The 21,935-nt window shown below is 39.3% G+C and overlaps 1 protein-coding gene across 2 annotated transcripts in view; it reads left to right on the forward strand.

Annotated features, from left to right (window-relative positions):
* The first annotated feature begins 897 nt into the window (after positions 1-897).
* Positions 898-21,935, forward strand: part of ADCY1 (adenylate cyclase 1) — a 161,784-nt gene continuing 140,746 nt past the window's right edge. For both annotated transcript variants that reach the window (XM_036401820.2, XM_036401822.2), the window contains exon 1: positions 898-1,812. In XM_036401820.2, coding sequence (XP_036257713.1) covers positions 1,144-1,812 — 669 coding nt within the window. In that variant the 5' untranslated portion in view covers positions 898-1,143. The remainder of the gene's footprint in view (positions 1,813-21,935) is intronic.

Genomic DNA, 21,935 nt, shown 5'->3' on the forward strand with positions numbered 1-21,935 from the left:
TCAGTCAGATAGGACTTTATTTCTGAAAGGAAGCATCTATATAAACACATATATTTATATATTTACATATTTTTCAAATGTAATTATATTTACATGTACTTCTACGTCTTTATATGTAGATTTTGTATATTTTTATACAGACACACACACATATATATGTACGTATGTATGTATGTATGTCGGTGTGTGTGTATATCTCTCTATATGTATGTACCTATGTATCTATACATATATGAATAGCTGCCAGGGCCGGCGGGCAGCACGGGGCTGCCAGCCATCAGCCGATGCCGGACGGACCCGCAGGGCCGGGCGAGCCCCGGGCGCCCGGCAGGGGGAACGCCGGGCGCTTTGTAGGGGCGGCGGGCCCCTCCGCCGCTCCCGAGTCGCGGAGCCCCGGTGGGGACGTGTCCGGCTTCCCAAGCGATCGGCGCGCAGGCGCCTCTCAATCCCCAGCTACGGTGAGATGCTCTCGGACCTGGGAGGGGGATAGCCTTCCCATTCCCTGCCTGCTGCTTTCTTTCCGGCCCCTCTGCAGCACTTTTCCTCCACAACCCTGGCTCGGATTAATTCTTTTTCCTCCTACTAGCTATTTTATTTTTTAATATTGCCCACCTCACGGGAGCCCGTTTGCTTTCCTCTGTAGCTCCTGCTCCCCAAAATAGCGTTATCTGAAGGGAAAGCCGCCTGTTGATTATCTCCGTCTCCCCTTTTCTGAGCTTCCATCCACCCTTTGCCCCCACCCCTCCCTCTGTTTGATTCCAAACCTTTGGGTGGTGTTTTGGTGTCATTAGGAGATTAGCATCCCTGAGCACCAGGGAGGAGGAGGAGGAGTAGGAGGAGGAGGAGGGTGGAGGGGAAAGCAAGACTGCAGGCAGGAAGGTTGGCACATTAACGCGAGTGAGACTCTCCTCCCGCCGTCCCAGCCACCCCCGGCTCCTGGGTGGCAGCGGAGGGGGCGGCTGCCGGCGCGGGTTGCGGACGGCGGCTGGCGGGAGTGCCCGGGACCCGCGCCCGCGGAGCGGCGGGGGCTGCCGGAGGGCGAGCGGCCGCGGCTCCTGCGCGCAGCCCCCCTCTCTTTTATGAACAGCGAAGCGGCAAAGCGGCAGCGGGGGACACCTGGAGGAGCATTTCTTGCCCGGGTTTATGAATGGCACTGACATGGAGGAAATACCGTTTCAGAAAGTCAAGACCAAGAGGAAGAAGTGCTGCCACTGCTGCTGCTCCCCGCCGGCTGCCGCGGCGTCGGGAGCGGGAGCCGGGTTAGGAGACCCCCCTCCCTTGCTGCTGCTGGATGCCATCGCCTGCGAGGACGAGTTTGACTGCAAGGAGCTGGAGGCTCTCTTCCAGAGCTACAACCTGAAGCTGGAGCAGACGTCCACCCTCAAGGCGCTGGCCGTCCTCATCGTGCTCACCGCCAGCCTAGCCCTGGTGGAGCTGCTCTCCGGCCCCAGCCTGACCATCTCCAAAGGTTCGCACCCGGTGCACTGCATCATCTTCCTCTCCCTTTTCATCGTCACTAATGTCAAGTACCTGCAGGTCACCCAACTGCAGCAGATCGTCAAGCTCACCTTGCTCTTCAGCTTCACCTTCTCCTTCCTCTGCTGCCCCTTCTCTCTCGGCGCCTACGGCATGGAGCCGCCCAGCGCCCCCGAGCAGGGCATGTGGCAGCTCATGCTGGTAACCTTCGTCTCCTACTCACTGCTTCCCGTCCGGACGCTGCTGGCCATCGTCTTCGGTCTGGTGGTGTCTGTCTCCCACCTCATCGTCACCGCCACCTCCGTCAGTGCCAAGCGGCAGAGGCTCTGGAGGACGGTGAGAGAGGCTGGGCCGGGCCGGGTCGGGCGCTGCAGCACCGCAGAGCCGCGCGGTGCCGGCCCGCCGGGGGGAGGGAGAGCGGAGAGCCGCGAAGTGGCCCCGGGCCACCGGCGCATCCCGCGCAGGCGGCGGCTGAGGAGTGCCCCGGCTGTCTCCCGCCGGGAAGGGGCGAGCGCGCACCTGTGCCTCAGGCGTTTGTGTCTGTAGTTCCCGAAAGTTTCCGGGAAGCAGGGGGGGATAGGGCGGCTCTGGGGAGACGGAACCTCTCGGCTTTGTCTCTCCAAGGAAAACCGGGGGCAGGGCAGGGAAGGCAGCGCTACCGTGTGCCCGCTCATGGGGCAAGTTCAGAGCATCGCATGCACAGTCAGTGTAATACAGCGCGCACCAGCAACATCATATCACCTGGCTCCGTACAAACTTGGTACAGACAATAAGCTGCGTGTGATAATAACACTTCCACCGATCTGGTTCGTATCCTCGCTGTCTGTCTCAGCCGTGGGCCGCTCACAGCCTATACACAGCCCATCTGCGGGGGCGGGGAGGGCTCTGAGAAAACGATTTGAAATAGGTGGGACACTCAGAATGGGAACCCCGCCTCGCTGCTGTCCCAGAAAGCGGGGCATTCCCCCTTCAGCTTCCCCAGGGCAGCTGCTGCCCTCTTTCCACAGACATTACCTGCTGTGGCAGTGAACTTCCTAGCGATTCCCCTTCCCCTCTGAATTAATCCAGCAAAACCTCCCTCTGCAGCAAGCATCTTTAGAAACGTGCTGCTGCACTCTCCCCTCCTCCCCCGAGGAGCTATTTATATCCCTGCAGGGCTTTTTCCGGCTCTCGTGGCCTGATGGGCCGCACTGGCAGGGGGAGGAGGATGAGGAGATGGGCGTATAGGAAACGTGGGGGCTGGCAGTCGGGGTTTGCCACTGAAGGCTCTATTATCTGGTGCGTGTGAACCACTGGGAGAGAGGAATTGGAAAATTTTTGTGTCCTTCCTTGCATTAATTGATTATGCCTGTCCTCAGGAGAAGCACACAGCTTCTGTCCTCCAGATTGGTGTTAAACAACAATTTAATGCATAATTGAAGTACTTAGTACATTACTTCGGCAAAATGCTGGTATTATTCTCCATAAGTGTTGTGATGCTAGGACATACACAGTTGACATGGGCATAAATACCGCAGGATTGTACACCTTTGTGCCCAGAACTGTAAATTCCTGGATCCTTCTTCAGTGCTCACACAGACACACACATACACCCCAGCGTGACATGCACACACAGAGATACACAGGGACAATCACTGAGTGGGGTTACTGAGACAAACAGGATTATTGATGGCTTCACGCTGCTGAGCTGGTGAACAAAATAAATTGTATATTTTGAAGGGGAAGAGAGAGATAAGCTGAGCTTTATGATTTACCCAGATAATCTGATGGTCTATTTTTAAATATGCGATTTAGAGTTTCCATGAGAGGGAGAGCTGATAAAATGCAGGAGTACTGAGAGGAGCATTCCTAAAAAGCATCTGGAAGGATGTTAAAAACACTAGAATATTCTTTTTGAATAGGGCTGAAGATAGCTCTTTTTACTGGAGCACCAATTAGTCCTTGTGGGAGTCCAGGCTATCCTGGCTACTCTGACACACAGACAGACTTTCCTTGATGCCAAACTGCAGCTCAGTGTGGCATCTGCTCTTCTAGATGAGTAACATAAAGAAGATGACAATAACGTCTGCTCACTAAATTACCTAACCAAGGTCATGTATGTAAAACATTTTGAAAAGAAAAAAATCTGGTTCTATCCTTTCACACTAGTTTAACTCAGTTATTCATCAGACAAGAGACTGTCTTGAAAATGCACAGAAATAGTTGACTAAGATCTGATGTAACATATCTATGTTTCTTCTTCATCACCATTTCCCCCAGCCAGAGTAATTGCAGTGGTTTGTATGCAGTCCCCAAAGCAGTATGCTTTACTGATTACAGGAGGCAGAAACCAGCTCAGAGTCAAGCAATAGAACTGGTCTGTGAATTTGTGACACACAAAAATGCACACTGATTTGTGGCATATTGGCAAGGAATGAGTCTTCTGACTTGAAGGCCATCTCCATGTATGGAAGGGACTTTTCCCTTACAAAGAAGTTTTTTTGCTTTTCCAAAGAACAGCTTTGCAATGGTTGGAAGTTTAAAGATATGTAAAGGCTGCATCATCTGAATTTTATTTGCTTGGCCTGAGAGTAGCTGAGCCTTTTTTTGTAAGGGCTAGAGTGGACTTCTCCTCATGACTGGGATCTGCTTCCCAGACACTGGATATAATCATGAGGGTCCCCATGCCTGTAGACAAAGCATGCAGTTGATATGTCAGGGAAGCAGGACTGCTCTATGCAGAGCTGCAATAGCATGAAAGGCTCTGCTCTCTCTCCCAACCCCTTGCTTCCTAGCCCCAAGCAAGTTGATGAATTTAAATTTTTAAACAGATATCTGAAGTACCTGAAAATGCAGAAAGGCCTGCACCAATCACTGAGATTGGAATTCTGTTAAACACCTCTTTGATTTTTTTTGTGATTCGGGCAGGGAACCAATTTGGGAATAAATTTTATTTTTGTTTAGCCTGAGCTTTAGGAGACTGCAGATCCAGTAATCTTCCATTGACGTTAAACTGGAAATTGGTCAGCACAACTAACTAGTTCATATTGTTCCAAGTTCAACCCATTAAAAAACAGGCATAGTTAAGTTAAGGGATTTTTCCCAAAGTGAGCTTTTAGATATGCATCTTCTATTTCACAAAGTCTGAGGAATCTCCATTTGCAAATCTCTGAATGCCAAAAGCTTCACTAACTTCATAGTGACAGATCAGACCCTAAGTGTGCCCCATGGCATTCTTAAGACTTGCTGTCTTTTAAATGTACAAATTCTCTACATAGTAAAACCAATGCTCACTTTGGCAGAAGTTTGTCATGACTTCTATTGAGTGAAGCACATTTAATTTGCAGGTGATAGTTTTCTGGCAGCACAGGATTGTCTGTGGAGATCAGGCCATGCCATGCCATGCCATGCCAAGGCAGAGGTGAGGCATAGGTATTTATAAAGGCAAGAGGAGAGCAGGAAAGCAAGTACAGGGAGGTAATGAGAGTCAGGGGAGTAATGTGGCAGAACTTGAGCTTAACCTTTCCCCTCAGTAAGTGTTTTGTTCATTAAATGAAAAGTTCCAATCTACTAATATGTCCTGCTCATTTCTAAATAGAAATATAGTAATAGATTATATATATATATATAAATAAATAAGTGCAATCTAAAAAATATGCAAAATACTCGGGGGCAACCTTGATCCCATATGGGATCATGTCAAAGACATGCTGACTTCACAGCTGATATTGCATGTCTTATATGACATTGTGATAAGGACATAAGTGGTGTATATAACCAGTAGCATATTGATCATGTCAGTTGGACTCTTTCCCTTCCTTCAGAATCATGGAACAAAATGCTCCTGCCATATAAGGTGACAATGTATCCACAGATGGCTGAACATACAAATGAAGTTTTAAAAACTTGGACTTTTGTCTCCTTTTTTCTTTCTTCTTTTTTTTCCCTCTACAGATTCCAGATATATGTTAGGTGCTACAGAGCCCTTACAGAAATAGAGAATTCTGCCCAAAGGATCTTAATATAATTTTTATTGTAATGCAGTGTGTGGGTGTTAGAGACATGAAGACCAGATGGGGTAAGGAAGGCAAAGGCTGTTCATAGAAATTAGTCAGTGGTGGCATATACACCATTTTATGTCTTACCTTTAAATGACTTTTTTTTGGCCCTCTAAATATTTTAGGTCCCTTTTTAAAAAAATATATTTTTATTTCCAGAAAATTAAAAACCAAATCATACACCACCAAAGTACCCTAACACATCACAGAAGTCTTTGCGAAAGAGCAAATCTTTGAGAAGAAAGCCCAGAACTACAGCATGAGTAACAAAGAGCAGAAGAAAGAATAGTGCTCTCATAAACTAACACAAAACTTTTTTCAGAAGTGTGGTGAAACAAATGTAGGTTTCAGTTGGTTTGTTTGGGTTTGTGGTTTTTTTTGTTAGTTTTTTTTTTTTTTTTTTGGCCTGCATTTAAAATTGATTTTATGCATATATTTATTTGCATGCATGATAGCACTTTTATTGATTCAGCAAGTACCAAAAATCTTAGCTGGGATTAGATAGACTGTGTAAAGGATAATGGGGGGAAATTGGTATAATTTATTTTAAATAATTAATTTATTACTTAGATGTCTATTTTATAATCTTAACTATTTGCAGGTTAGTATGATAGCATTATAGAATATCACAAGGAATTGTTATGCCAAAGTTAATCTTATTTGTGCTAATGTTTAAAAGAAAATTAATGAACGCATCACTGGCAGAACTGTTAATCTCCACACCTTTGTCTCTCACATAGAAGGCAGAGTTTAGTAGCCTAACAAAAGCACTTGTGAATCAAAGACAGCTCATTATTATTCAGTGCAAAATTCTGTTTTTCTCCTTCATGTATATAAAATATTAGTGCGGGACTCTACTAGTTCAGTCTTTGTGATGCTTTCCAAATACTAGTATCAAGAATAGATCTAGAATTCTATTATCAATAATATTCTCTAGAATTCAGGCATATCTATCCACGAATAATCTGTTTGAATTCACTATTTTCCTCCCTTTCCAAAGATAGGGAATACTGTTTTTAGAGTTTCTCAATATCTCTGTGTAACTCGAATTTTCATTTCATATTCAGTCCATATTGAAAAATTGTTAAAAGTTTGGGGGGAGGGGGGTTGGGGTTTTTACTCCTTTCTAATCAAAGTGGTATCTTCATTTGTAGCATAGTCTTTGCCAGGTCTTGACCACAGTCATTTTATCTAGGGGCTGAAGTGTAGGATTTTCTATGGAATGTAGAGTTCAGGATCTTTTTCCACATAGAGATTAGTATGCTCTTGAGTTCCTGAGTCTGCAGATGCTGACACTGCTACTCTTTGTGGGTTTCTGAAAATTAACAGCATGCTGATGGTTCTGCATGCTTGAGAAACAAGAAGCCTTGTCGAGAATCATGTGACTTGGAGACATAGTCAATAAAAGTTTATCTGAGAAATTTAGTTGTTATTAGTAGGCAAGATCCCATCATTACTGAAGAAAAAGAGGGCTTCTATTCAAAAAAGTATTCAAAAATAATAATTAAAAAACCAGCTAATACTGTTATATACTCAGTTACTACCCACTTTCTTTGATGTTAGGCTCTCCCTTCTGCTTCTCCAAATTCTAGGGGTGGTGTCTTTCATTCTGCTGGAAATGTTGCCTACATTGAGAGCATCTGGAGTCTTTCACAGGAAGGAAGGGGATGTTCATGCTAATGTTGATACAGTCATTTTTCTTCCTTTGTTGTTCTACAGCTCCATGTTTCATCCAAAATTTTAAAATTGTTTTCCTTTATGTATGCTAAATACTTGTTCTTTGTTCTCTTTGTTTCAACTAATACCAGAACTGGTTATCTCCATGTTCACATTTCTTTAGCTGACCATGGGGGACTCTTTTTTTGTAGCTGTAGGTGTTGTCTTCTACGCTGCACCTTTTGTAATACCATGCTTGTACCTCCTGTGTCTCCCCTTCTCAAGGTTTGTACTGTGTTTCCATGGCCTACATTTCTGCATAGTAGAGTTTTGTTATGTTTTAGTCATAAAACTGTTGTGCTAACACACAAAGATAAGCAAAAGTAACATAAATGAAGTAGAGAGATCTGGTCAACTAGGGAAAAATGTCTAAACCAAGTAAACAATGTGTGCAGAAGTTAAAGAAAAAATTCAGCCTGAGAAGGCTAAACTTTTAGCCCAGAAAAAGCCTGACATGTCTCAGTCTGGAGGCCTTGCAAAGTTAGTGCATAACTTATAATTTTTTATATAGCACTGGCAATAGAGTAAGAACAATGGCAATACAGTACTTCAGGGCTATATTGTTGCATTCCTTTTGTGTGGTTTAGACTGTCTCCACATGTATTGCTACTGCTATTATTTTACTGTTATTAAAGTGAGCCCAAGGGTGTTTTCATTTCAAAATGGTAAAATGTTGTTGCCTAGACCCTAGTTTATAGCAAAACATTGCATGTAATGTTAGTCATTATGAACTGTATTTAATTTACATGCTTACTCTGTGGAAAAGTAGTTTTCACAAAGTGTTCAGCGTTTGTGCAGCTCTGAGCTCAGGGGCTGCCAAATTGGGGTTAAAGATTTTTGGTGGTTCTATGGGATAAGTTATCAAGGGTTTCTACTCCTTTTGTCCTTAATTTCTTTCTTCCTGAACATGTAATTTTGGATATATTCAGAGCTAAACTTCTATGAGAAAATGTTAATTGTAGGGAGTATTTGCTCTTTATATGTTCTGCCATTCAGGCTTCTAAGTATTTTCCCCATTTTGTTTTCCCCAGTTGTTAGCATAGTGCAATGCTTTTCTAGACAGAACCAGTGTAATATCCCAACTAGGTAGAGCAGATTTCAATTTCTTTTCATCTCCTTTAAGCACAGCCATGAATGTGTGCTTGTCTGTACATGGGCATGATGAACTAGGACAGAAATATTCTTTCTAGCGTCTTATCTCATTCTGTCAGTTTAGATGCAGTGCATTTCTTCTCTTGCCATTCCAAAAAACATTAGCTCACATAAAATAATATTTTCTGTCTATCATGGTTAGTTATTGTCTTTAACTTTCTCAGATGCAAAAGGCCATATATTTCTGGCTTTACATCTCTTTTCTGTTACGATAAGGTGGTACAAACATAACTAAATGCAGGTGGCATGTATGGAACACCAGAGAGGAGCCAGAAAAGCATTGTTTCTTGTTCCTTGTAAGCTCTTGGTGGTGTCAAGATGGAATAATTGTTAGAAAGTCTATTATGAATGTGGAAAAGGCATAGCTTCACACAGACTTCATGTTCTGATTAATTCATAATGTTATAAGAAAATTTCATCTAGGAATTGAAATGTTTGTGTTTTATGACAGAAAGAACTCAGGCAGTATTAACTCCTGTAAGACCCTTGCTGTTGGGAAGGTGAGGAAAGAGTGCCAGCTGAAGAGACTGATTCAAGTTTTTGAGCTGAGCTTTGTCTTTGGCAGACGGATGGATGGGTATGAGAGACTGTTAATGAGTAGAATGGATTTTTTTTTTTCCCTTTTATAAAAAATTTCCAAAATACGTGATTTTCTTTCTTACTTTCTTCCTCTGGGGGAATTTTCGTGGAAGAAATTTGCTTTGCTTCAAATTTTTAAGATACATACCTACAGGTATATGACGAAACAACATAGTTACTGCTTTGTCCAGCTGTTTATATTCTGCACAAATTTACCACGAGTTGATTCATGAAATAAAATCACCAAGCACTTTGTATATACACAAAAGATGTTTTCTCCATCAGTATTTGAAATAGTGAAAAATCCCAGAAATGTGGATCTAGTGTGTGGCTCTAAGGTGAGCAATGAAGTACAAAAAACCCTCAAGAAAGACAGTTACTTCTTTAGCTGTGGTTCAGGAACTACAGAAATCCTTTTTCATCCAGACATGTGTGTTGAAGAAATGTGTGGCTAGTATGAAAAATTTTATAGAGCAATATTTCACTTTTAACATCATCTTTCATATATTTGTTCTGGAGCAAGATGTTCAATATTGGGTTCAAAGTCAACATAATTAACTTTTTACAGTGGTTAGCATATAAAATTAAGGAGTGCTTAACTTGGCTGTTGTGTGTTTTTTTCAAAGGTTACTCATTCAAGCACTACAGTGTACAAATGTCTTTCAATAGCCATAAATCTGCTTATGATTACCTCTTAGAAGATGAAAGCAGTTATCCACCCATACAAAATTAGAAAATGAAATAACGCTAATAACCACAGTTTTAAAAATAGATATACATAAAATATATCCTTAATTTGAGTATCATCAGGCAGAAAAAGAATGTTTTGCTTGAGCTGGACTTATGAAATTTGTTCACAAGAAGTTGAAAAGAGGCCTATGCCTTCTAAGGACTTTCTTTCTTTCTTTCTTTCTTTCTTTCTTTCTTTCTTTCTTTCTTTCTTTCTTTCTTTCTTTCTTTCTTTCTTTCTTTCTTTCTTTCTTTCTTTCTTTCTTTCTTTCTTTCTTTCTTTCTCTTTCTTTCTCTTTCTTTCTTTCTTTCTTTCTTTCTTTCTTTCTTTCTTTCTTTCTTTCTTTCTTTCTTTCTTTCTTTCTTTCTTTCTTTCTTTCCTTTCTTTCTTTCTTTCTTTCTTTCTTTCTTTCTTTCTTTCCTTTCTTTCCTTTCTTCCTTTCTTTCCTTTCTTTCCTTTCTTTCCTTTCTTTCCTTTCTTTCCTTTCTTTCCTTTCTTTCCTTTCTTTCCTTTCTTTCTTTCTTTTTCTTTCTCTCTCTCTCTTTCTTTCTTTCTCTTAATCTGTATAAAATACAATGTAGCAAAATTAATTTTGAAGTAAATTGATCACTGTTTCACTGTTCATTCAAAGGTGGAGGATGTTGGACTGAACCTCATTTCACTTTTAAATGCAAAAAAACATCTTGGTGGATTTCAGGGAGATTACTTGATGTGTCAAAAATTCTCCTTGCCTGTAATAATTTCTTCCCAGGATGTTTTAACTAAACAGGTACATAATTTAATGGGAACCATATAAAAAGTCAATATCTGCTTGTTTGTGAAATGACATAGAAGTAGTAATGGTGTGTAAAGTTCTGACCAAACGAGCATGCAAGAGACAGAAGCTCTACCAGGATCAAATTTCCACTGTTGCAGGTTGTCTCTTGAGTCTGCTCTGCAGAATCCTGGTCACTGCTGTTATGGCTGTCAAAGATTTGGGTGCTACTCTCACCTGGTATTATGGATCCCAGAGCTCTGAAAAGTGAGGATTACCCCTCATTAATGTCCTGTGTGATTCCTGGTGCTCCACCCTGCAAGCTGTTATGCTGATCTCTCTGCTGATCCATGGTGGTTTAGTGTAAATCAGCTGTCACTGCAGGGGCTCTGGGAGTTGAACCCTATTTTAAGCTCATAGTTGGCTTAGCTATGATGAATGCTCTGTCATTCCTATATGCTTTGAAATATAAGGAATAATGTTGTTTTTCAAAACAGAGAAACAAACTGAGCACTATCTCTATGTTCAGCATGTGAGTTTCCTCTTTACCAATTATGTAAATGACAGTGGTGAGTGATAGATGCTTGAGTTCCACCAGATGCAAAGATCACAGCAGCTTATTTGGCCTTCTCCATGCAGCTCTCTCTATTTTAGGCAGCAGTAGATTGAGGAGATTGCAGCTGAATTAATTTGCTTCATCTGTTAGTCAAAATAAACTGCTTTATCAATAGTCCATTTCTTCTTGCTTGCACTATTAAAAACATTAGTCTGATTTTTGCCTTTGAAGAGACCACAGCCGGAAGAGGGTTTCTTATTCTAAACTGCCCTTCACAATACTGATTAATGTTAACACAATGGCTGAAATACTTTGGTGGGAGAGCAGTGTGATTTTCTACCTGAGACTGCATATTCTCCTTATAACAGTTTCAGGTGTATCCATCAGTGAAAAGGATAGTAATGTTTAAGAGGAAAAAGTGGGCATAATTTTCTGGATTTTCTTAGCTTGCCTATTGGCAATGAAAAATGTACTTTTCTTACTCTTGAGTCTTAGAAGAATACTCTGAAAAAATTACCTGTTTGTATTTTACAGTTGGGATGAACAGAAATACTGGAATGGGCAATATCCACTTGTAAAGCTATGAATTATTCTCTATCCTTAAGTGATCTAGTGTATCATCAGAGAATTTAAATATTTTCTTGCTTGCTTGCTTTTTTTCTTTTTCTGCTGATTTTTTTTGCAACCTGTCCTTGTCAGGTTTTTGCTGATTACTGTAGTTCTTGGTGCAGTAGTCTCTACTGAATTTCCCCCAAAAAGGAGCATCATCCAGATGCAAAAAAGAGCACATTCTTCTGGAAGGCAGATTTCTGCAGAAAGGAGAATGATCTTTCCTAATTCCCCTAAAGGTACACAATATTCAGCCCCAAGACCTAGTCTCTCTTGTCTATTACTGAGTCTGCAGTCATGCACCTTTCTTCCAAATCTCTTTGCCATCATTTGCAGAAGTTCCATTTCTTCAGCACAATTACATACTGAAAAACTGAGCTTAGCTACTGATCATAAAGATTCTTCATTCTCTTGGGATGAAGATGTAATACCTACAGTTGGGAGAAATTGTCTTTCCTACAAAATGTCTTACATGCCCCTGAAGATGTCTTTGAAGTTTACTAAGACTTTCTGGTCCTCTTTAAACGTAAGGATTTGACATATAAATAAACCGTTACCTAACATTCTCAAAGAAATTCTCTTCACAGGGATATATCAGCTATCTCAGCTCCTTTTCACTTGTGTGTGATACTTGCTGCCATTCCACTCATAAAAATAGAAAAAACTGAGAAATGAAAGATTTACAGCTACTTTGTACAGCTGAAAACCTTTTTCTGAAGTTGCAATTTAAAAAAAAATGCATTTCTAAAGCTGATATACTGCTAGTTATGAGTTACAGTGATCTTACTGTGAGCAATCCTATAAGAGATGGCTCTATTGAATGGTACAAACATTGGAAAAGATTTTTTTCTTCCTTATTGCAACCTGGGTTCAAGAGTGGAGGTGTATGAGGGAAAAGTATTCTCTTCTTTAGAGCCATATTTCAGATGTAGGTTTTTTAAAGTTCAAGTTTCTTTAGTATCTAAAGATATTTTGATGATGTACCAAAATGTGCAAGAAAGACTGATACCACTAGTCCAGTTTCTGATATGAGAATATGAGTTATTTATATACCATCACGGTTGGTAACTCAGCAAGTCCGGCAAACTTAAAGTTGTTTCCTTGGTCTGTGGGCAAACACAAATGTTGTTTTGCTAAGATTGCTTATGAGGTAATAGGTATGTCTTATGTGGAATTGCAATGGAAGTTCACAGGACCTCTGCACCTAAAATTAGCATGCATAACAACAGAAAGTGAGGCAATCTACTTCCAGGGCATTATAGAGTCCGCTGCCATATTTGATTCTTAACATGTTGGGTAAATATTATTATTCTTACAGTAGAAAAGCCACATTGAATGCTAAATCAGTCCCAAGGAAACCCATGGGTTTGGCTTGTCAGCAAATGTCAGCAGTGCAACATGTAAGAAGACACTGGGTACAGTAAGAGCTAATTCTGTGTAACATGGCAATAAATGCAGAGTATTTAGAGGGTGTGAGTTTTTTTCTTAAAGGAATGCTTAAGCTATCTGAAAACAAGAAGGTAGAGTAGTTCAAAAGCTGTCACGAGGCAGGCTGTATGAGAGTAGAAGAAGGGAAAGCCATTAGGGGTCAGATTACTAATCCTCAAGAGAAATATTTCTCTCTGTAACATCTGAAAATATCTCAGTTGTTTTCAGAGTTGGTTAAAACATCTCCAGTTGAAAATGTTGTTAGGATTGGTGTAGATGTTAGAGGTCTACTGGTGGCCTGGACATAATACTATATCACTGTATCACCTAGCTATTGCAATTATTAACAATTGTAGATGCTGATTGGTATTATCAGTCGGAGCAGTTTCTGGGTTAAACTCTGGGGAATTTCATGTGACAAAGGAGTACCATAGGAAAAGTAGGATTTAGTTAGCTTTCTCAGTCTTTGTTCAGCAGATAGGATGTTTCATTTCTTATGCTTCTCTTGCCCTCAGTAAATGAATGAATTTCTAGTCTTGTACACAAAGAATGGAGGAAATTCTTATCAAGACAAAATTACTGACATGTAAATGGCTAGTAGGTGTCCATTTAACAATTAATAAACAGCAGTCTTCCTTCCACTATCCATTCTGAGGATTAATTTAGGCCTTGGACACATTGAAATGTCAGTGTCGGTAAAACATAATGCTAAAGACAAGAAACAACCCGCATTTTGCACCAGCCTGTTAATGATGCTTTCAGTATCTGAAGCACACTGTTACAGTGTTGGGTGCTCCAACTGCGCCAGTTTTATAGTGTATGCAAACAGAACAGGAGTTCCAGGTAATACATTTTCTCCTCTGACTCAAGAAAATTGCAGCACCATTCTTTACATTCAGGAGAAACATGGTGACAGACCTGGGTGCACTCACTTTCTGCACTGGGGAGTCACTCCTGTTCTAGGTCAATTGTGCCTGTGCCTTTCCCAAGGGTGGGTAGCACTCTGTACTGCCCCACCTAAGGCCAGCTTTTGGGAATGTGTCAGTCAAGCTTAGTAGTGTGAGTTTTGAAACTCTGTAACACAGACAGGTGTATTTTGTCAATACAGCCTTCTATGTTGTAACCTCATTTCTGTGTGGATGACAAAGTGGCATTAAAGTGCTAACACACAGATGAGATAAAAGGAGAGTAACGTCCTCTGAATAGGAATCAGAAATCTCTAACAGTGAAAGATAGTGTCTAGACTTTGCCCAGACTCCAGGAATATCAGATATCTAGGGTGTAGTAGGAAGGAAGTCTCATAGGTGAATGATTTGGGTTAAACAATAGTTAAAAGGCCAGCTGTTTCTTTATGAGTTTCCAGAAACCAGCTTTTAACAGCCTAATTTTACTATGAATCAATATTTAAATCATGATTACCACAAAAAAAAAAAAGTAGTCTCATGCATGTAGGTACGCCCCCTTATTCACCAGTTTTTAGCACGCAATAACAGTTGAATACCTGCACTGAGTGGAGTGGGAAGCTGCTAATGTGAATTAGAACCAGCCAGTAGGATGGGCTTTCAGATGGATGCTTTCTAAAGTTATCATCGCATCGCACCTGCATGGACTCCTGTGCTGGTGGGAAGAGACCGGGAATAGGAATGAGGAATCAGTGAAAAATAAAAAGGTTGAGAAATGTTTTTTTTTACTGTTCTGTCAGTTTAGGTCCTCATGTAACAACAGCCACATTATATTTACTGCTGCATGAATTTTCAGCAGTTAGCCTGAATTACATCTTCTGTAAATGCATCCTAACTTTTCACTTTATTCCTAATCATGTGTGCCTTAATTAGATACATATTTTTGGAAAATATTGGAAAATATTTTGGAAAATATTTTGGAAAATACTTTGGAAAATAGTTATAGCTAAATGTTGGTTGATTTAGTATAGGTGTTAAAACAATGACTCTCTTTGATGGATCCTGGAACAGCTCTAAGCTTAGGTTCCAAACCTTATTAAACAATTTGAAAACATAAATTACTGTTAACAACCAAAAATCCTGTTTTCTTATGTTTCAAAAACACTTGAAAAGCAATTCAAGGATCCTCCCTGAAACCATGTATATACAGTGTCACCCCAGGACATAGAGGAACCAATTTGATAAATTATACTGAAAAAAAAAAAAGAAGCTACATTTAAAAATGGTTAGAAGCAAATAAAGTTGATTAAACAATTTGGATTCCTACTAGGTATTCTTTAAATGCCTCAAAACTTCAAAAATTGCATCAGTGTCCATAAAGAAGTGGATCATTTATAACCAGCATGTTGGCCTCAGTGAATGAGTCATGGAATAAGTTAGTTCTGGAGCAGGTAATGCGCCTGGTATCGAGTACCAAAGATACTATATGGAATTTTTATATGGGAAATCAATAGGCTTTGCATGTTAGCTTGGAAATGTTATGTGAATGTGTCTTTCAGAATGGACAGAAACTATCTTCTCCCCATATAAAATAGGCAGATTCTATCTTATACTCTTGCTTTGGCTATATTTCTTTCTCAATACCTGAGTTACAAAGCAGACCCTCAAAGAAGGCCTTAATTTTGATAGCAAGATGATACCCTGTAATAATCTATGCTTTTCAGCACTGTTGCATCCAGTCACATCAGGAGCTGAAGATTTACAATCTATTTAAATTTGTCTTGTAATGTGTTTCAGGAAGAAGTCTTGCATAGTAATATTGTTGCATATGTTCAAATAAAGATGCCTTGCTGCAAATTCATTGAAAGCACAAAAGACTGCTTGTTGAAAATTAGTGATGCAGTGCTACAAAATACACTAGCACCATATCCTGAAACTAGTCTTACTTTGCAGTTGTGTTTCAGGAAAGATCTACTTGCTTAAGGTGCTTCTTTCCCACTGACTGTTTTCTCATTGCGGCTGAGAAAACACTAACACAAAGCAAACATGGGATTGCTCACAAACCTTATATATCAAATTTTACGCTGAAATTCACTATATCTTGTTATTATTTAATAATTGATGTTATGGTAATATCTACAAGTGTCAACTCTGATGAGCTTCTCAACTCACTACTTGCTGTCCAAGTGCACAAGTAACAGGCAGTTCCTATTGCTCTGCTAGACATAGCAAAGAACAGGAAGAAGGCTAAGAGGAAGAGAAGTGAGATGATTTTCCAAAATTCAGAGGTCAATCAGATTAGATTGGAAGTATCCTGACTTCAGCTGCAGTTGACTGGGACAAGAATTTAAGTAACGACATCATCTTAAACATCATAATGCCTCAAGGAATAGTTTAAAATATTTCCATTTCCTCTGGGCTAAGCTATACTGTCATGTTTTCTTTTCAATTACTCTGACATGAAGCTTTTCCTCTGGTCTGCATGACTCGGGGCAGGATGTTCATAAAAGAGAGAGGAGTTTCATGTTACAGTTAAATGGAGCATGTTTATGAGCCACTTAATTTTTTTTCAATGTATTTGCTTCAGTGACTTTGTTAATAACTGCATAACATGTAAATGAAAGGTTGAATTTGTTTACCCAAAGCAATGATATGATTGTACACAAGTAAGAAGAGCTATTCATCTATATATTTTCCAAAAACAATAGAATTTGCTTAATTTAATTTTTTTCTCCCTTGGAAATTACAAATATGTTTTTGAATAATTTTTTATCTTGGTTCTAGAACAAAACATCCATAATTTGTACATTTTAATGGCTATCTATTATAATTCTGTACAAGATAGAGTGATAAAGATGAATGGCATTATGCCAGAGCATATTGTAGTTTAATTATAATAATGGTAAGAAATGTACAATAAGCAATGGAAAATCTGAAAAATTCAAATGGCCCTTAAATGCTCATTATTTTATTTTCTGTTTGCCATTTCTAAAGAATTATTAGCAGGCATTTCGAGGCAGTGCAATATTTTGTCCACAGAGAATTTGGGCTTCATTTTGTTCCACAACATATAAGAAGTGGATATAAGATGGGTGTATTTGAGAGGAAGCTTGAGGGAGTCACTGGTTAGTCAAACAAAAAAGAAGAGGCAGACTGCTCTGTAGCCCATTCCCAGGAGCAGCTTCACAAATCCTGTGAGTTAGAAGAACTTGGTCACGTACATTATAGACCTTTACCTGTGTCAGTATGCTTGGCAGCACATGGTTGAAGCATACTTTAGCACAAAAATCAAAATGATCAAAAATATATTAAAAGTTTATGCTGTGAGGAATATAAGTGACTTTGTTTTATAAAATATTATGAAAAAATACAATTTTCCTCTCTTTGTCTGATTTCATTTGTGAAAATTTGACTGTGCTTGCTTTTTGCTATTTGAATAATACATTTGAATGTTGCAAATGGTCTGTAGTGAACAATCACCTACACAAAGACAAAGCGTATTTATTCTGAAAGTTATTGGAAGAAGTATCCTGCCTGCTTTTTATTTTCTCTCTTTCCTTATTCAGTTTTTCTCTCCCAAAGGAAATGAGTCAGAGGACTCTCAATTTCTCATTCTGTCTGTCTCTTTTCCTTGTTAGTGTTCTTGCACAGACTTCATAAAAATTTTCCCTCAAAAATTTTCCCTCTAAGCATCTCTATGACTAGAGGAAGGTCTCTCTTTTTGATATATTTTCAGAGTTTTTATGCAAGTCATAAATATAAATTTCTGCATGTTGTCCTCAACTCCTGCTTATGCACGACCCTCAAAAGATGATTCATAAGGGGGCAGCTTCCATTCCTTAAATTTTTCAAGAAGAGAAATTGCTGCAGAAATGAGAAAAATCAGATAGTATCTCTCTGACTATTCTGCTTCATTCTGCAATAAGCATTTCACCCAGTAGCTTTAGAGGTAGGTTTGCTTAAATATAAGCATCAAGACTGCCTTACAAACTGTATTTAAGGTCAGAAAACAATAGGAAATGTTCTGGCACTTTCTGCAAGGTGTTTTGTACAAGGTAAGTTTGTGAAGCTTTGATAATAGCTGAAAGACTGGCGTTTTTCACAGTTCTTGGAAAATAAAAAGCTCTTCTGGGCCTAAAACAAAGACCATTTTGTCACAAAGTATTTGAAATACAATATTTAATTTTAGCTTTCTGCATCTTATTTCTAAAGAGATCTTCTTAAATCTATGATTACAGAGTATGTTGTAATCTGATGGAGGTTTCTGGATTCAACCTGAGGGTCATTACTGAAAAGCAGTAAGAATAAAATGCTGAAAATATTTAAATTCTTGTTATTCCTTTTATGAATTCTTTTTGCCTTCTATTTGGTTTGAAGTTCTCTGTCTAACCCTGGCTAGCAGCTCTAATATCCTAAGTTGGTTGCTTGTGACTTTCTGCAAACATATCAAACTTCTTGAGGTTTTTTGGTTTGCTTCTTGAAAGATCATTTATCAATTGCCGGGGGAAAAAAATAAATCACTCAACATTCTTTAAGTGAAGTTTGGTTTTTTTCTGAATAAATATTCTCTGACAGTTCTTGTCCTCCAAAGCTTTAATGCAAGCGTTAAAAGCCTCTAGGACAATATAAGTTACAGCCCTTTACAAATATAGTTTCCAGGACAACCAAAGGGCCTGCTGTTTCATAAACACTGTTCTCTTAAGCAGAAGCATTTGTCTGTCTGCTGGAAGATTATTTCACACTTCAGCATGTTAATTTCAAAATCATATTACCCCTGTGAAAACATACCACTATCATCTTCATTCAGATCTGGACTATTTGAAAGGCATGGAAATATATGGTACAACTGCACTTGTAGGTGAGGTTTGGGCTGTAAATATGACTGGTGTGATATAAGAAACCTGTCAGAATTCCTTGTGTGCTGCAGCAGTAGCCTTCCTTTATCACCCAGCCAGGGACCGACACACAGCTCCTTCTCAGTGCAATGTGCTTTGCCACTCCTGTCTGTTGGGAGATCACTGTTGAATCTCACAACAGCTTTTGATTGCAGTTTAGTTGTGGAAAGGGGGATTTCTTTGGTTAACAAATATATTTGGGCTTTGGCTATGAAAAGTGTATGCATTGTAACTGAATTCAACATATCTACTTTCTGTGTGAAAGAGGTGATTTTGTTGATCACCTTTTTTCACAATCTCCATGTGCAGTCATACACTGCTTGACTAACATCCTCTTTGAACAATTTAATTGTTTGTGATAAGCAGCAGCATTTTTAACCTTTGGGCTCTGAATCCTTTGTTGTTGTTCTGCCTTTTTGTGACATACTACTCCATGTGAGAACAGCATTACAAGCGTGGCTTTTGCATGGCTAATTAATTATTGCTACAGCACCAACAGACAGTGTATAAATTCTACCCTTCTTATATGGTGTGATCAATGTAGCGTATGAGTGGTGTTTTGACTCAACTGGACTTTAATGATGGACTAAAATATGATAGATTAAAAGTCAAGACCAAAAGAGAGATAAAATAATCTATTTGAGTAACTTTCTAATTGTGCTTTGGGTAATGTATTTCCAGTACTTGCAGTGTGATTAGTCTTGGTAAGATTTAGAGAATGCAGTAAACACTGTGGTAACTTTAATATTATTTTTCTTGTGCAATTAAAGAGATCTTTTAGGCACAGTAGTTTTGGGAAATGAAGCAGATCTTGTCCTCAGCTATATTTGCATAACTCTTCCTGATTTCTGCATCAAATGCATTCATGTATATCCAAGTACTATACAAAACAATGACCTAGATTAGAAGGTTGTTTTAATTATGTATACTCACTAGTAAATTTTAAAGAGTTACTTAATCTTTTTGTTAATATTAAGTGAGGTGAGAACTTCAGCTTATTTGTTAAGACAACTGCCTCAAAGGAAGTTAGTTCACACAGGTTTGGAGACTTCACCGTTTTCTCATTATTTTCTATCTGTCTATCCATCCATTTCTTGCTTTCTTTAGGTTTTTGTTTGTTTGTTTGTTCATTTTTTAATCTTTCTTCCTTCTCACTTTTTCCTACTTTGATTCCCCCTTTCCATATTTATCTCCTCTCCTCCCCCTACCCCACATGGTGATTGGAGAAAGAAAAACCCATTAGCTATTGTCTTCATTTATTTTCTTCCCTCAGTACAAATGCTGATTTCACTTTGTTCATACACATTGCTCAGATGGTGATTAACATAAGACTAGCACATTGGAAAATCTGTAGAAAATTGTACAGGGCTACACTTTGTGACCTTTTGTAGGAATGTTTTCTGTGTCATGGATTTTGAGTAGAAAAGCCTAAGGAAAAGTAAAGTACTGATTTCAATAATTGCTCTTCTGACTGCTTGCAGTGTTTCATGGATTAAAGTATTTTAATTTCTGAGTCTTGAAACAAATTCTTTGGTTCTTTTCTCACAGAGAGGCAGACCTATGCTCAGGTTTTATCTCCAAACTAGTCAGTAAATGTAAAAACATTTAAGCATAAATTTGTAAAAGTATCCTCTACTCACTCTTCTGAAGGCTAAATATCCCTTTAGAAATAATTTAAGACATGACACTGACTACATCATATATTGAATACTGCATTATTCATACATTCAATGAGACTTAGACTACAAGGCACAGATTACATGATCTTGAGACAATTAGGCACCCAATGGCATGTGTAGTTTTGCACCCAAGTCAGCACATGGCTGACTGCTTTCAGCTGGCTCATACAACTTCCCCATAATCAGGTCTTTACTAGCAGACAATTAGAAAACCTTGGATAATGATGGAAACTGGTTCACATGGAAGCAAATGCCAAGAATAGGCAGGAAATCCCTTTTTTATTAATTTGATAAATGTCAGCTCAGGAATCACTTACTATTTCCCAGACTCCACATCAGAAGGGACACATAAAAGCTGTGAGGTACAAATGGATGAAGATAGAAATGGTCCAGTATCCCATTACAGAGGGCATATAATGGGCACAGCAGAGCAAAGGTGGTTAAACTCTGACAAATGGATTTGATTGCCTTTCCACTGCAGAAGGAAGTCCAACCCTCCCTGTTCCATGACAAAAAAAAAGTTTATCTTCCTACTTGCACCTGAGGTGGATACCCATGGACCACTTGTGCCTCAGAAGCTGTATTACAATAATGCTCCAGCTGTGCTAGGAGCACCTTTTAGGACTGCACACTGAAGAAGGCTTGCCTGTGGAATTCAATTAGGCCAAAACATCCAAAAGATACCTCATCATGCAACTCCCCATGACCGTGGAGAATTAAGCCTTTAACTCTAGGCATCAATTTTTGAAATTGGATAAATGTTGCATTTCCATTTGGGCCACACTGCAGTCCCCACAGGTGTCTCTGTAAGCACCACAGGCTGGTGATTCCCTTAATGTGAACATGAGCCCCGGCTGTGCACTGTGGAACTACTGAGTTTGTGATTGGCCTTTGTTAATTATTAGACTATAGTAAGATGTTGTGTTTCAAAGGTCAAGACAGGGAACCCTGGTACCAAACAATCAGACATGTATACTGAAATGGTACCCGCATAATTGAGCAACTGTTTGCTCAGGCAATGATAGAAAAAACATAGTGATAGGTGCTTCATTAATTATGAGACCCTATTGAAACAGGAGAGAAAGGTATTATGCATTGCATAATGAAGCATTTACCTTTATTCCCTGATCCAGAGTACACTTACCTCCATAGTTCCAGCGACTTTAGCTCCATGTTTTGATTGTAACTATTTATCAAATATCCCCAGAATACACTGAATTAGTACACTGAAAATATTTTTAAAGACTTTTTTTTTTATATATGCTAAGTAGCAAGAATAATATATTTTTTTTCTGTTGAGGTCATACAGAGAGGAAAGAAATATTTTATCAAACAGAATCACACAGATAAGTACTATATTTTCTACCAGGAGGAGTTGTGACAGGGCTATCGTATGATTGCAACTGCACAGCTTATTCTTTT

This window comes from Molothrus ater, chromosome 1 (genome assembly GCF_012460135.2).
Source record: "Molothrus ater isolate BHLD 08-10-18 breed brown headed cowbird chromosome 1, BPBGC_Mater_1.1, whole genome shotgun sequence".
Lineage (NCBI taxonomy): Eukaryota > Metazoa > Chordata > Aves > Passeriformes > Icteridae > Molothrus > Molothrus ater.